Below are 12,259 nucleotides of genomic sequence, written 5' to 3'. Positions count from 1 at the left end.
GCAGGAGCAGTTATGCAGTCAGTGCACCGGTTCGTTGTGGTAAAGGAGCTGAGCCGAAAGGCAAAGCTCTCAATTTACTGGTCAATCTATGTTCCTACTCTCACCTACGCTCATGAGCTTTGGGTCAAGATCTCGGACACAAGTAGCAGAAATGAGTTTCCTTTGCAGGGTGGCAGGGCGCACCCTTATGGATAGGGTGAGGAGCTCTTACACCCGGGAGGAGCTCGGAGTAGAGCCGCTGCTCCTCCACATCGAGAGAAGTCAGCTGAGGTGGCTCAAGCATCTGTTTCGAATGCCTCCTGGACGCCTACCTAGGGAAGTGTTCCAGGCATGTCCCACTGAAAGGAGGCCTTTGGGAAGACCCAGGACAAAGCCTGGAGTTCTCTCCTAAGACTGCTTCACTCGTGACAGGGCCCCGGAAAAGCAGTAGAAAATAAATAAAATGTACAAACCTGAACCTTTCTATAAAGATCAAAGCATTGTTATTATAAAAAAAAAAGTCAGAACAAATGTTGACTATTGGCATGACAACTGTGTTTGAAAGCTTAGAATTTTAGACTTATAGAATCCCTATATTTCCTAAAACATAAAGTAATTTAGGGCGACTCTGTGGTGCAGTGGGTAGCACTGTCACCTCACAGCATGAAAGTCACTTGTTCGAGCCCCAGCTGGGTCAGTTGTCATTTCTGTGTTTGTATGTTCTCCCCGTGTTTGCGTGGGTTTCTTCCGGGTGCTACGATTTCCGCCACAGTCCAAAGACATGTGCTAAAGGTTATTTGGGTAAGCTAAAGTTGTCCGTAGTGTATGTGTGCGAATGGGAGTGTGTGGGTGTTTCCCAGAGAGGGGTTGCAGATGGAAGGGCATGCACTGCATAAATCATATGCTGGATGAGTTAGCGGTTCATTCTGCTGTGGCGACCCCTGATTAATAAAGGGACTAAGCCGAAAAGAAAATGAATGAATTTACTTCCTGTCATTCCAGTTTAAATTTCATTCAACCCCCTGTGGGGCATGGCCTGTTCAATCCAATTTCAAATAAATGTTTAGAAATGCTGCCTGTTTCTTCTCTGCTGTCAGGGTACTTTTTCTATTTGCTTTGCCACTGTTTGGCTCAACAGAAGATGAACTGGGATTCATGACCTTCCTCTTGACCTTTACAAAGTTAATGATTTACAAATCCCCAATAACGAGTGGTTAATCAGTAAAGATCAGTATAAAGAGCTCACCTGCATCAGTGTGTTTACCTATTGGTGGATCAGGGCACACGCACGAGTCCATCCTCATTATGAGTTGTTTGCTCAGGTGCTGGTCTAACAGTGTGTTTGAGTGCTCTCCTGGATCAGATGACGGTGTGCGTGTGAGTGCACATGTAATGTACCTGTAGTATTATAATAATGGAGCTTATACACCCAATTTCCCCCCTCCCTCCTTTATTTTCAGTCTCTGTCTCTGTGCGGTGCACTATCGAGAGTGTCAGCCAGCCTCCTTAGTATTCACATCCCCTCTCGCTGACTTACTGCACAAGCAGAGACAACAGAGGAGAGAGAGAGAGAGAGAGAGAGAAAGGGGAGAAAAGGAACAAACAGGAAGACAAAATAAAAGATTGCAATTTTTCTAGCCTTTGGCTCAAGCGTGCATAGTGTGCGTGCTTGTGTAGAGCTTTGGAGAATTCATATTTGACACCTTTGTTACTCTCTTGCATTTTGCAAATGGTCGATTCACCCCTGCAGCATGGTATTTCTCTGCCAGAAAGGCTGCTATGAGCTCAGTTCTAGTGAGGAGAGTCGAATCGTTTACATGCCGAAGATGTTCAATTCTGAATTCTTTATGAGGTGTATTTCATCCCCACAATGACATGTTTTGAAATTGGCCCAGTTGTGCTAAATAAGACTGTGGCTTGTGTCTGTCTCTCTCTTTGTTAGTTGCTCTGTCTCGCTCATTCTCCCTTCCAGTCTTTTCTCTGTGTCACTCCATGTCTCCTCATCCCTCTGTCAGTTTGAATTTAGTCGAATCTCCTCCTCCTCATTCCTTCGCTCTGTTGCTCCCCGTTGAATCTCTTCCCGATGCTCAATCCCCTTTCCCCCAAACTATAGAGAAAAGCTTTATATTTCCTGCAACAGAAAGACTAAAGGAAGCCTGAGGGAGGTGCAGAGAGAACATTAATCCCCTTACAAGTTCACTGTCTCAAGGTTGCAAAAGGGGGAGAGAATGAAAGATGGGGGAAGTGACCACCACCATCACGACTGCCATAAACAGACTGATTATGAGAGTGCAAGAGATGGAGGGAAAAATGAGAGAGAGAGAGAGAGAGAGAGAGAGAGAAAGAGAGAGTGTGTGGCAATGCTTCCATGCTTCGCACTCTGCAGGATGACAAGCGGCTGCTGCCTCTGCAATTGGCCGGGACTGCCACCAATCAGAGCGCAGACAGGGAAGGTGCCTTTAGGTTATACCCAACCCCAAAAACAAGAAGCGGGGAGAGAGATAGGGAGAGTGAGAGAGAAAGAAAGAGAGTGCAGCGCAGACACCGGCTTGACTGTGCTACTGAGACATTTCTTCATGGTATCTGAGAAATGTTCCTGTTGAAGGGAAACTGTTCATCTTCTGTCTTCTGTAAAGAAGCACTGCTTGTCCTGGTGTGCCTGCAGGGATTTGGGCTCCTTCACTGATCACCGGCATTTCTGACCCCTCTCCATTTCTGGACCCTCCCCCACACTGCCCTCTGACTCACCTGAGAAAAGCCAGCAGAAGACCTGCAGATCCCTCCCCTCAGAATAGTGCTCATTCACCTGGAGAGAGAGAGAGAGAGAGAGGACGTACGAGATACAGGATGGACAACAGCTATGCTCTCTCTCACGCTGCGCTTTCAGCTTAACTCACTTCTGGTTTGGAGAAGAGACGCAGAGAGGAGCGCGGAGACCAACTTGTGCTCCCCTGGATTAGAATTCACGGAGTGCTGGTCCTGATCGCAGGAGCGAGGCTTAAGGATGATCTTAGGTGAGTTTACCTCAAATTCTTCTCCAGTTAATAAAGTGCTGTGGCACCACTGACACTTGAATTAAGATACATCAACGGGGCTTCGAGCGTATAAATTCCTCAACAGCATTCTTGCCAACTTAAAAGGACTTGTGTAGACTTGAGGTGCAAGGAGTGAATCATCGTGGTTACTTCAAGATGAATTTGGGCTGACGCTGAAGGTCACAGTTGTAGCAGCGGGTGTCCAGCGTTACAAGCCGTTTCACCCTTGGTCAGCTGCCCGCTGTCCATTCTCACAGGGGTTTTGACAATGGATTTTGAAGCCAGGCAGGTTTAAAATGTAAAGGGACTAAATTCACCACTTCCTGAGTTGAACTTCCTCACTTGAACTTTATGACATGATAAACTAGGTGCATTTGGTTGACCAGGTGTATCTTGTGCTCGTGTGCGTTTCTTCATGTGTGACATGTTCTTCATGTCTGGTTTTGCTTATTGTTATCATGATTGCAGTAGGCACATACCACTATAGTACATCCACCTGAAACTGATGTTTATCATATCATTAATCTTGTATGAAATATCGATATCATTATTAGCATTATTTAGAAATTCTGCAGAGCTTAAAATAAAAAGTTAAAATAAAAAAACAAATTAGGTAATGATTTTAAATGAATCTTTTACAAATAACAACATTTGTAAAAGACAATGTATAATGAAGTATTTTTAAATTACGTTACGTTAACTTCAGTCTGGTAGGTAATATAAAAGGAACTATAGTTGGCACAAATTAATTTATGAAGGAAAATTTAACATTGGCTAAGAATCAAGTTTGGCGACATGGTGGCTCAGTGGTTAGCGCTGTCGCTTTACAGCAAGAAGGTCGCTGGTTCGAGTTCCAGCTGGGTCAGTTGATATTTCTGTGTAGCGTTTTCATGTTTTCCCCGTGTTCGTGTAGGTTTTCTCCAGGTGCTCCGGTTTCCCTTAACTGCCTAAAGACATGCGGTACAGGTAAATTGAATTAACTAAATTAGCCGTAGTGTGTGTGTGTGTGATGTGTGTAAGTGTGTATGGATGTTTCCCAGTACTGGGTTCCAGATGAAAGGGCATCCGCTGTGTAGAACGTATGCTGTTCATTCCACTGTGGCGACCCCTGATGAATGAAGGGACTAAGCCGAAGGAAAATGAATGCATGAACGAGAATCAAGATAGAAACGATATCTCTAAACCTTTAATCCCCTTCAGAAGATTATAATCATACAGTTAAAATCAGAATTATTAAACCCCCTGAATTATTAGCACCCCGTGTTTATTTTTTTCCCTAATTTCTGTTTAACAGAGAGATTTTTTTAACACATTTCTCAACATCATAGTTTTAATAACTCATTTCTAATAACTGATTCATTTTATCTTTGACATGATGACATAATATTTGACTCCATATTTTTCACGACACTTCTATACAGCTTAAAGTGACATTTAAAGCTTTAACTAGGTTAATTAGGTAGGATATGGTAGTTAGGCAAGTTATTGTATAACGATGGTTTGTTCTGTAGACTATCGAAAAAGATATAGCTTAAAGGGGCTAATAATTTTGACCTTAAAATGATTTTTAAAAAATGAAAAACTGCTTATATTATTCTCAAAATAAAACAAATAAGACTTTCTCCAGAAGAAAAAAACATTATCAAAGATACTGTGAAAATTTCCTTGCTCTGTTAAACATCTTTTGAGAAATATCGAAAAAAATCAAAAAAATCAAAGGGGAGCTAATAATTCTGACTCCAACTGTATAAATATATCAAAATCTCTGCATTTGGCTCTAAAATAAAACCTATAAACAAGCCTGACAGTTTATTAGTGTTTGCCATAATTATTTTATACAATCTTTTGGGTGCTTCAGGAGAGTTCCGTCAGTGCTCTAGGCTATAGATATGTGTGTGGTGACTAGAGGCTGCAGCATCTGAGGCTGCTCATGTTCCTGCAGGGGTTGTGCGAATAATGCCTCTGCGCTCCACTGCAAAAACACAATCGCATCAGACAGTTGTCATTGTATGGCTCAGCTTTAGGTATGTTAGATTATAACAACATGTCTGTTTTAGAGTACCTGTAGCATACCTGTGTGCTGCTGTGCTATAAGTGTTGCTGCGTGTGTTTGTTTGTGTAACACTCTGTGAGGGAACACCAGTTGAGGCCTCATTGTTTAACGCATGCCTGGGCTAATTTAACAGCCGGGCTGCTACTCTTCTCGCCGGCATTTTCCTCGGGGCATGTTTTCTAGGGAGCCAAGCATAATGATTATAGGCCTTGTAATGTGTGATCTGTCTGCTCTATGTGTGTGTGCACGCGCGCATATGCCATTATTACTACAGATAGAAAGGATTTATAGTTGCAGAGCACGGTTATGCACCACACGTTTGTGAAATATATCTCTTTACCAGCTCTAGTAAGCACAGTGGGTTAGCTTGTGGAATATCATTACTATATATGTTCTGTTAAAGGTATAGTTCACTCAAAAATGAAGATTCTGTCATGATATACTCACCCTTCACTTGTCACCCATTTTTTTTCTTTACGTTGAACACAAAATAAGTTATTTTGAAAAAATGTTTGAAAGGTGTAAACATTGACTTCCATTGTATTTGTATCCTACTGGTTTCTAACATATTTCAAAGTAAATTCTTTATTTTGAAAGAGAAATGGAAACTCATAAACCTATGCAACCACCAGAGGGCGAGCACAATAGCGAGTAAATTGGGATTTTTGGGTTTGACTTCCATAGTATTTGTTTTTCCTCCGGGTTTCTAAAATTTTTCAAAACATCTTCTTTATTTTGGAAGAGAAATGGAAACTCATAAACCTATAAAACCACATGAGGGTGAGCACAATAGCAAGTAAATTGTCACTTTTGGGTGAACTAATCCTTTAAAGTCAAGTAAGATTGCAAATAAGTGCGTTTTGTAGACTCTACTTCTTAATTACAATTAAAATTTTAATTCTGTCTTAAATTACTCATGCCACACCGAACAAGTGGGATTTAGATCCTTTTGTAAAACACAAGAGCATATTTAGCATGACAGAATTAGCCCAAGGAATTACCTTTCATTTTACATAAAATGAGCAGCTTGAACATTCGTCTAAACTTTTTCTTTTGTTACAAAGAACTAAAATCTATCTATCTATCTATCTATCTATCTATCTATCTATCTATCTATCTATCTATCTATCTATCTATCTATCTATCTATCTATCTATCTATCTATCTATCTATCTATCTATCTATCTATCTATCTATCTATCCTAATAAAAACGTATACTGATTGTTTTTTAGTGATTGTTTGTTTATGTGTGAGGGGATGCAAAATTGTGATGGAGCACTTGAATTTGGCCTCATTGAACAAACAGACGAGCTCAGACGTGCCGCTCAGTTCCCATCAAAAGCAGCAGGAATGATGTTTGTGACTGAAGAGATGGGCTAATGGCTTCATTAACCCGTCTGATTACAGCTGCGTCTATCCAATCTAATCAGTCACGTCTGACAACCAATGTTTTCAAGTAGGCTACGCCATCTGATGGAGCAATGTTTTCGAACACTCTGTCAGCATCTGTGTGTCCATTAGCACACTTCTATCTTTATTCGCTTATAAATAAGATTCCGACTGTTTAGGGACACGTCTGCATGTGATACCATTTACTTTAAATAGTTAAATGATACAGTGCATTGCTTTAAATGCAGATCTGTTTCAGGACCTCATATCTTTATAATTACTGTTGCTTGTAATATAGGATGTTAGAATTTCAAACAAAGACTTTTGTCATTGTGGTGACCTTTAAATTGCAGATGCACCGAGAACGCCACGTCTCTGCACTATTTTACACTCCAGTAAACAAAAACGATCTCACACACTTTGCCAGACAACACAATGTACTGTACAAGCTGTAGTGTGATGTGAAACAATCCTTTCATGAACTTCCCTTTTTTGTGCGGAATGTGTGTGATGACTCATTTTACAGTCCTTATCTAAATATACTCTAAATGACCTTGACTAGATCCCCTTCCTCCTTTTTATTCTGCACCTGCTTTATGCACATTAATGGCCCATTCAAGTCAATGAATATTACTATAATGAAAACCAAATTAGCATCCACATCAATGCATGATAATCAGTTTGTTAGTCGTTGTGCATTGCTGACACTGCAGTTTTGCCATATGCCACTTTAAATGCTTAAACTTGTTAAAGATGGATGGATTTTGATTGGGTTTTAACGTGTTGTTCATCAGCTAGAAAAAAAGAAGCAAAACAAAAAACACACACATACACACACTTTGAAGATGATTGCAGTGTTATTGTTGCTCAATACTTTTAGCAATGTTGTGGGCTTTCTATTCTAATAGGATAACAATATTTATGAAAATAGCATATAATATCATTATGAAGTTATTGTCCCTGTTCTGATTGGTCCAAAACTTGATTGTTTTCTAACACTACTCATAAACGTTATTTCGCTAATCCAATTTTTTTCGTCTGTTAGTGTAGATTAGATTATGATATTGCATCTTAAATTATTGATATATCATGGACAGTGAACTATTGTCATGATCCCTAGAGATCTAGCCTATGCAGATCACTGGAGAACTACAATTCTGCCACTGAACTGTGCTACATTTCCCATCACACACCCCCCACACACACCAGTTCCGGATCACCACTGATTACTTGCACACAGCTATAGCTCATGAAGAATGATTAGTTGGACTATACAGTATATACACCTCACATTCTCACACACATTGCTGAGTCTTGTTTATTTGTAACATTACTAAGCATTATTCCTGTCTAGGCTTGCTGTGCCTTTTTATCCTTGCCTTATTTATTGTTTATGCTGTTTGCCACCTGCACTGACCTCTTTGCCTGTGACAACCACTATGCTTTTGGATTACCCTCATGATACTGTTTGCTCCTGTTTTAATCATTGCCTGCTTTTCTGTTTAATGAACTGTGTGTGGATCCTGAACTGTGTGTGGTTTAGTTAGTTTAGTTTAGTTAGTTTAACTAACTTCTAGAGCTGGGCGATTAATCAAAGTTAAATTACAAACTCAATTGAGCATACCTATTATTGTCACATACATCTTTCTGTGTTCAGTAGTAAATTGTCTCTAAAGGCCAGAGGCTGCTCTTGTGAGGAAACTCCAAACCTGAAGAAATACTGGAAATCCCCATAGCCTTGCATTATAAAATAAAAAGTTTTAACTGCTTTCTTTGATTTGGGATGACTATAATCACGACTACAGAATATCATTTTACAGAAGAATTTTATTTCAAACACTTCACTGAAGTTATGAAGTGAGTTTGGAGCAAAAGCATGTTAATAATTGTGATATTCACTGGCGTAATTCAAGGCAAATAGCTGTCATTATCACTGAACATTTGTCTTTACGTCATTATCGTGCAAAAAATAGCTTTCGATCAGGGCTGGCGATACTGCAAAAAAATAAAAAAATAAAAATCACTATATTTTGTTTCATAATATTCAGTATTGATAATTATTAAATATTTTATTAAATATTATATATTTTTTATTTATTTAACTACTTTATTTTAATTTACCAACAGTTCTAATAATTAAATAGTTTTAGTAATCAAAAACTAAAATATTGCATTAAAGTGACTCTTAAACTCAACACAAAATATTGCAAGCAACGTACAAGTGCAAGCGCATGGTTTCCTTCACCATTTTAAATGGATGTGCTGTGTTTGTCTGAGGTAATTAGGCTGCCATTATTACTGAAATGTGTATATTCCATACAAAGTGCGAAGCAGATTGGTTAGTTCTTACTTGCATGAATCTCGACGCGCTCGCAACATTTAAAAAAGTTCAGATGTTTTTCAATTTAGTGCACTTGGAAAATGTGTTTATGTCACATGCATGCCATGTGCACATCACTCCTTATTTGCACACGCTATTAACTATGGTTTATAGTCAATGAATACTGATACCCATTTTATCGCCCAACCCTAGTTAAAATTTTTAACTTAATGAAAAAAACTATTTCATAGCTTGTCAGTGTACTAAGACTTTGTACTACTGTTTAGTAAATGCTGCTCCATCTGAAAGCACATGCTGGAGACTCAAAAGAATCGACTTTACTGACAAAATGTCCATGAAAATCACCTTCTATTAATCACCTAGCCCTACAGTACAGACTTGCACGTCTTTAACAGCATGCAAGATGTCATAGTATATGATATGACATACTATACAATCAATAATCCACCATCACCTCATCACTTTAAGTCAAGCAAATTAGCCAAATGCCACAATTAGGCTGAAAATTGTGTAGTTTAAACCTGCCATTAGTGCATGTGTGTTCATGAACATTCAGTCCCAGTGGTGATGATGGCACAGTTGACTCAGATAATGGGACACAAATGTTCTGCAGTAGAGTTGAGATCCACTGAGCCCCACAGTCACCACATAGTGGCATAAATCCACACATACAGACACACACAGTGACTGTCTGGAGCAGTGGCACACCGCCTGGTCCCCGGTGTTTCTGTCGGCAGGACTGAGACAAAGAGTGGGGTTGGCTGCTGAAGGAGAGGTGAGTAACCCGAGCAGCAGCATTGCGATGTGCATTCACTGCCGCCTGCCCAGTGTGGAGTTTCCATTGTGCCCAACCAGTCAGAACGTCCCCCCCTTTTTTCCCTGCACACCTGCACACCTGTCTAAGTGCACAAACACACACACACACACTTACACACACACTAACGTGTGTCTGTATTTACATAAGCTCTACAGTAGCTTCATTAACATTTATGCATTCAGAAGATACTGTTATTCAACTAGTTATTTCACTTTATAAGTCGATGCATTTGATGAAAGTCAACGCCATGCAACCTTTGGGTTGCAACTTCCAGGCTTTTTTGCTTCATCAGTGCCTTTTTCACAAGACAGCAGCCATTTAATTTTGCTTTTCTCATTTTCAAACAAAGGATCTTTTTCTATGTGATATTAACATTTGTTTGCCATTAACAGATGCACTGCTATTTACACCTAGTAATAAGGTTCAAATACATCTTGTGACCACTTGCTCAGATTTTGCCACGCTCTATATCGCTTTCATTTTGCGCTCAGTGTGACGCACATGTACTATTGGATGAACTAACTATGCTACATGTACATTTGTGATTGGACTGGTGAAAATGAATTTTAATACTGGTGTAAATTGGTCCTGTAGGTTAATGCATTTCCTGATAATAAAATCCATGACTTTTGTTTTATTATTTGAGTGCAGCTCTATCGTAGAAACAACTAAAATAAAAGTCATATTTACATATTTACAGTTTTTTAAAGTTACTTAACATCTGTGCTTCTTTCTTTCTGTGTTTTACACTGCCTTACAAGACACAATACAACCAGAGGCATTTGACACCATTAGCCAGATCTGCATCCGCATATTTATATGTGTGAAAAAAAAAGATAAAAACTCTGGATGAAAATCATCCCAGCAGACACACAATATCATGAGATGTTAATATTAGGTTAGATTAAGGTCAACAGCATCTAAGGACAATGTTACTTTGATGTCTAATATTGATGTAAAATGACATTTATATTTGGTTGATTTTAGGTTGTTTTGGAAAGTGATCAAAATCCGACGTCGAACCAACATCATAAACCAACATCATATTGACCTCAAATACTGACATTATTTCATCAGGTATGGCGACCCAAACCCAACATCTAATAGGCGTCATAATGGTAACGTCCACACAACTCAAGCTGTAACATCATTAGACGTTGACAATTTGTTGTTTTTAGGTTGTGTTGGAAAGTATCCAAAATGCAATGCCTTTCAGAGGTTGGACATTGAGTATGTTTACATGGACACCGATAATCCGATTTTAATGTGATTAAGACAATACTCTGATTAAGAGTCGACCATGTAAACAGCGATTTTTGGATTCATTTAATCCAATTAAGTCTTATTTGAACTAAACAGAAATCGGGTTAAGACATGAGGAATATGCGGATTTTAGTCGCATTGTTGAAGTGCAGTACAGACATGTAAACACCTTAATCAAACTATTACTGTCATTCTGGATTTTCGCTGTATTTTGTGTAAGGAAAGTCTATACACACATGCTGTTTGACACTATTCTCTGTACCCACTCAGTCAGTAAAGGACCACAGTGACAGTGTGTTACTTGCCATTTCTTTATAATTGTTTGTAAAAATGACTAACAATTTTACTTATTTACTTAATTCCTACACCATTATTTTCCCCATTTATGAGTTACTTTTATAGTTCTCTTGCATTATATATTGTAGCATTTTGATTGAATGAACAAAAACCAAAAGTAAGCCCATATGGTTTAGAAATGACTCAAATGTGAGCAAATAATGATTAAATGTACATTTTTGGGTCAAATATCCCTCCCCCACTAGTATTTTAGCTTGGTAACAAAAGGCAGAAATACTGCATTTTTCTATGTTTACACATGCCGCTTCTTATTTGTTTCCCCTGGAGGGATGCGTTATGTTTTGTGACATTTCGGCCCAGTGCCCAGGGTCATCTGATGTGTCGGCCTGTCTCGCTGTCTGTCTGTATCTCTGATTTTATGTTCGTTGCAAGCACATCTGTCTTTATGATACGGCGTCCTCTCACGCTTCCTGTCTTTATGGTTATCTGTCATACAAGCCCTCACCTTCTGTCTTCCTCCTCTCTTTTGCTGCGCTCAACCTTAACACTCACCTGCCCCATGAGGTTGTGAGAAAAAAAAATGTTTGTTTGAGCAGTTCAGCATTTTATTCCCATTTTTTTTACCTCCTCTGCATGGCCAGAAGAGAATGACACAGCAATTATGAAATCTGTCTTCTAAAGCCCAGTCAAATGCTGGATTTTACAGCCCAATTTAAGTCAGACTCACCTTTTACTGGTACTTTAACATTATGTACTGCACTGTAGGAAAGGTGTTTTCAGCAATGTGGCTTCAAGATAAAAAGTTTAAAATGGTTAACAGCATATTTCAACTGACCATTACCAACAACAAACTACTCTTGTCAAGGGTGGTCTTTTTAGCCAGAAGGTCAAGGTTTGGCTCGGTTTCATATGTCATTATGTGAGTAAAAACTATAGGTCACACATTATTTTATGGTCGCTTGCTATTAACAAACAATTTACTATGAGTTTTTTACCTCAATAAACTACTAATTTGCTGCTTTTTAATGGGTAGTAAGATGGTTGTTAGGTTTAGATGTTAGAGATTATGATATAATATGATCGT

General features: G+C 39.0%; 1 protein-coding gene across 2 annotated transcripts in view; it reads left to right on the top strand.

The window, feature by feature from the left end:
• Nucleotides 1-12,259, top strand: part of znf385a (zinc finger protein 385A) — a 142,111-nt gene that overhangs the window by 20,018 nt on the left and 109,834 nt on the right. Inside the window, exon 1 of one of the 2 annotated variants that reach the window (XM_087307296.1) lies at nt 2,468-2,993. The exons of the other annotated variant lie outside the window; for it this stretch is intronic. Within the exon in view, the coding sequence (XP_087163422.1) occupies nt 2,984-2,993 (10 nt within the window). The 5' untranslated portion in view covers nt 2,468-2,983. Of the gene's footprint in view, nt 1-2,467; nt 2,994-12,259 lie in introns of those variants that run through there. 2 annotated transcript variants of the gene reach the window in all.

This window comes from Danio rerio, chromosome 23, assembly GCF_052040795.2.
Source record: "Danio rerio strain M-AB ecotype USA chromosome 23, GRCz13ab, whole genome shotgun sequence".
NCBI classification, from domain to species: domain Eukaryota; kingdom Metazoa; phylum Chordata; class Actinopteri; order Cypriniformes; family Danionidae; genus Danio; species Danio rerio.
Note: the sequence above shows the minus strand (reverse complement) of the source record. Positions and strands in the feature narration are given on the sequence as shown.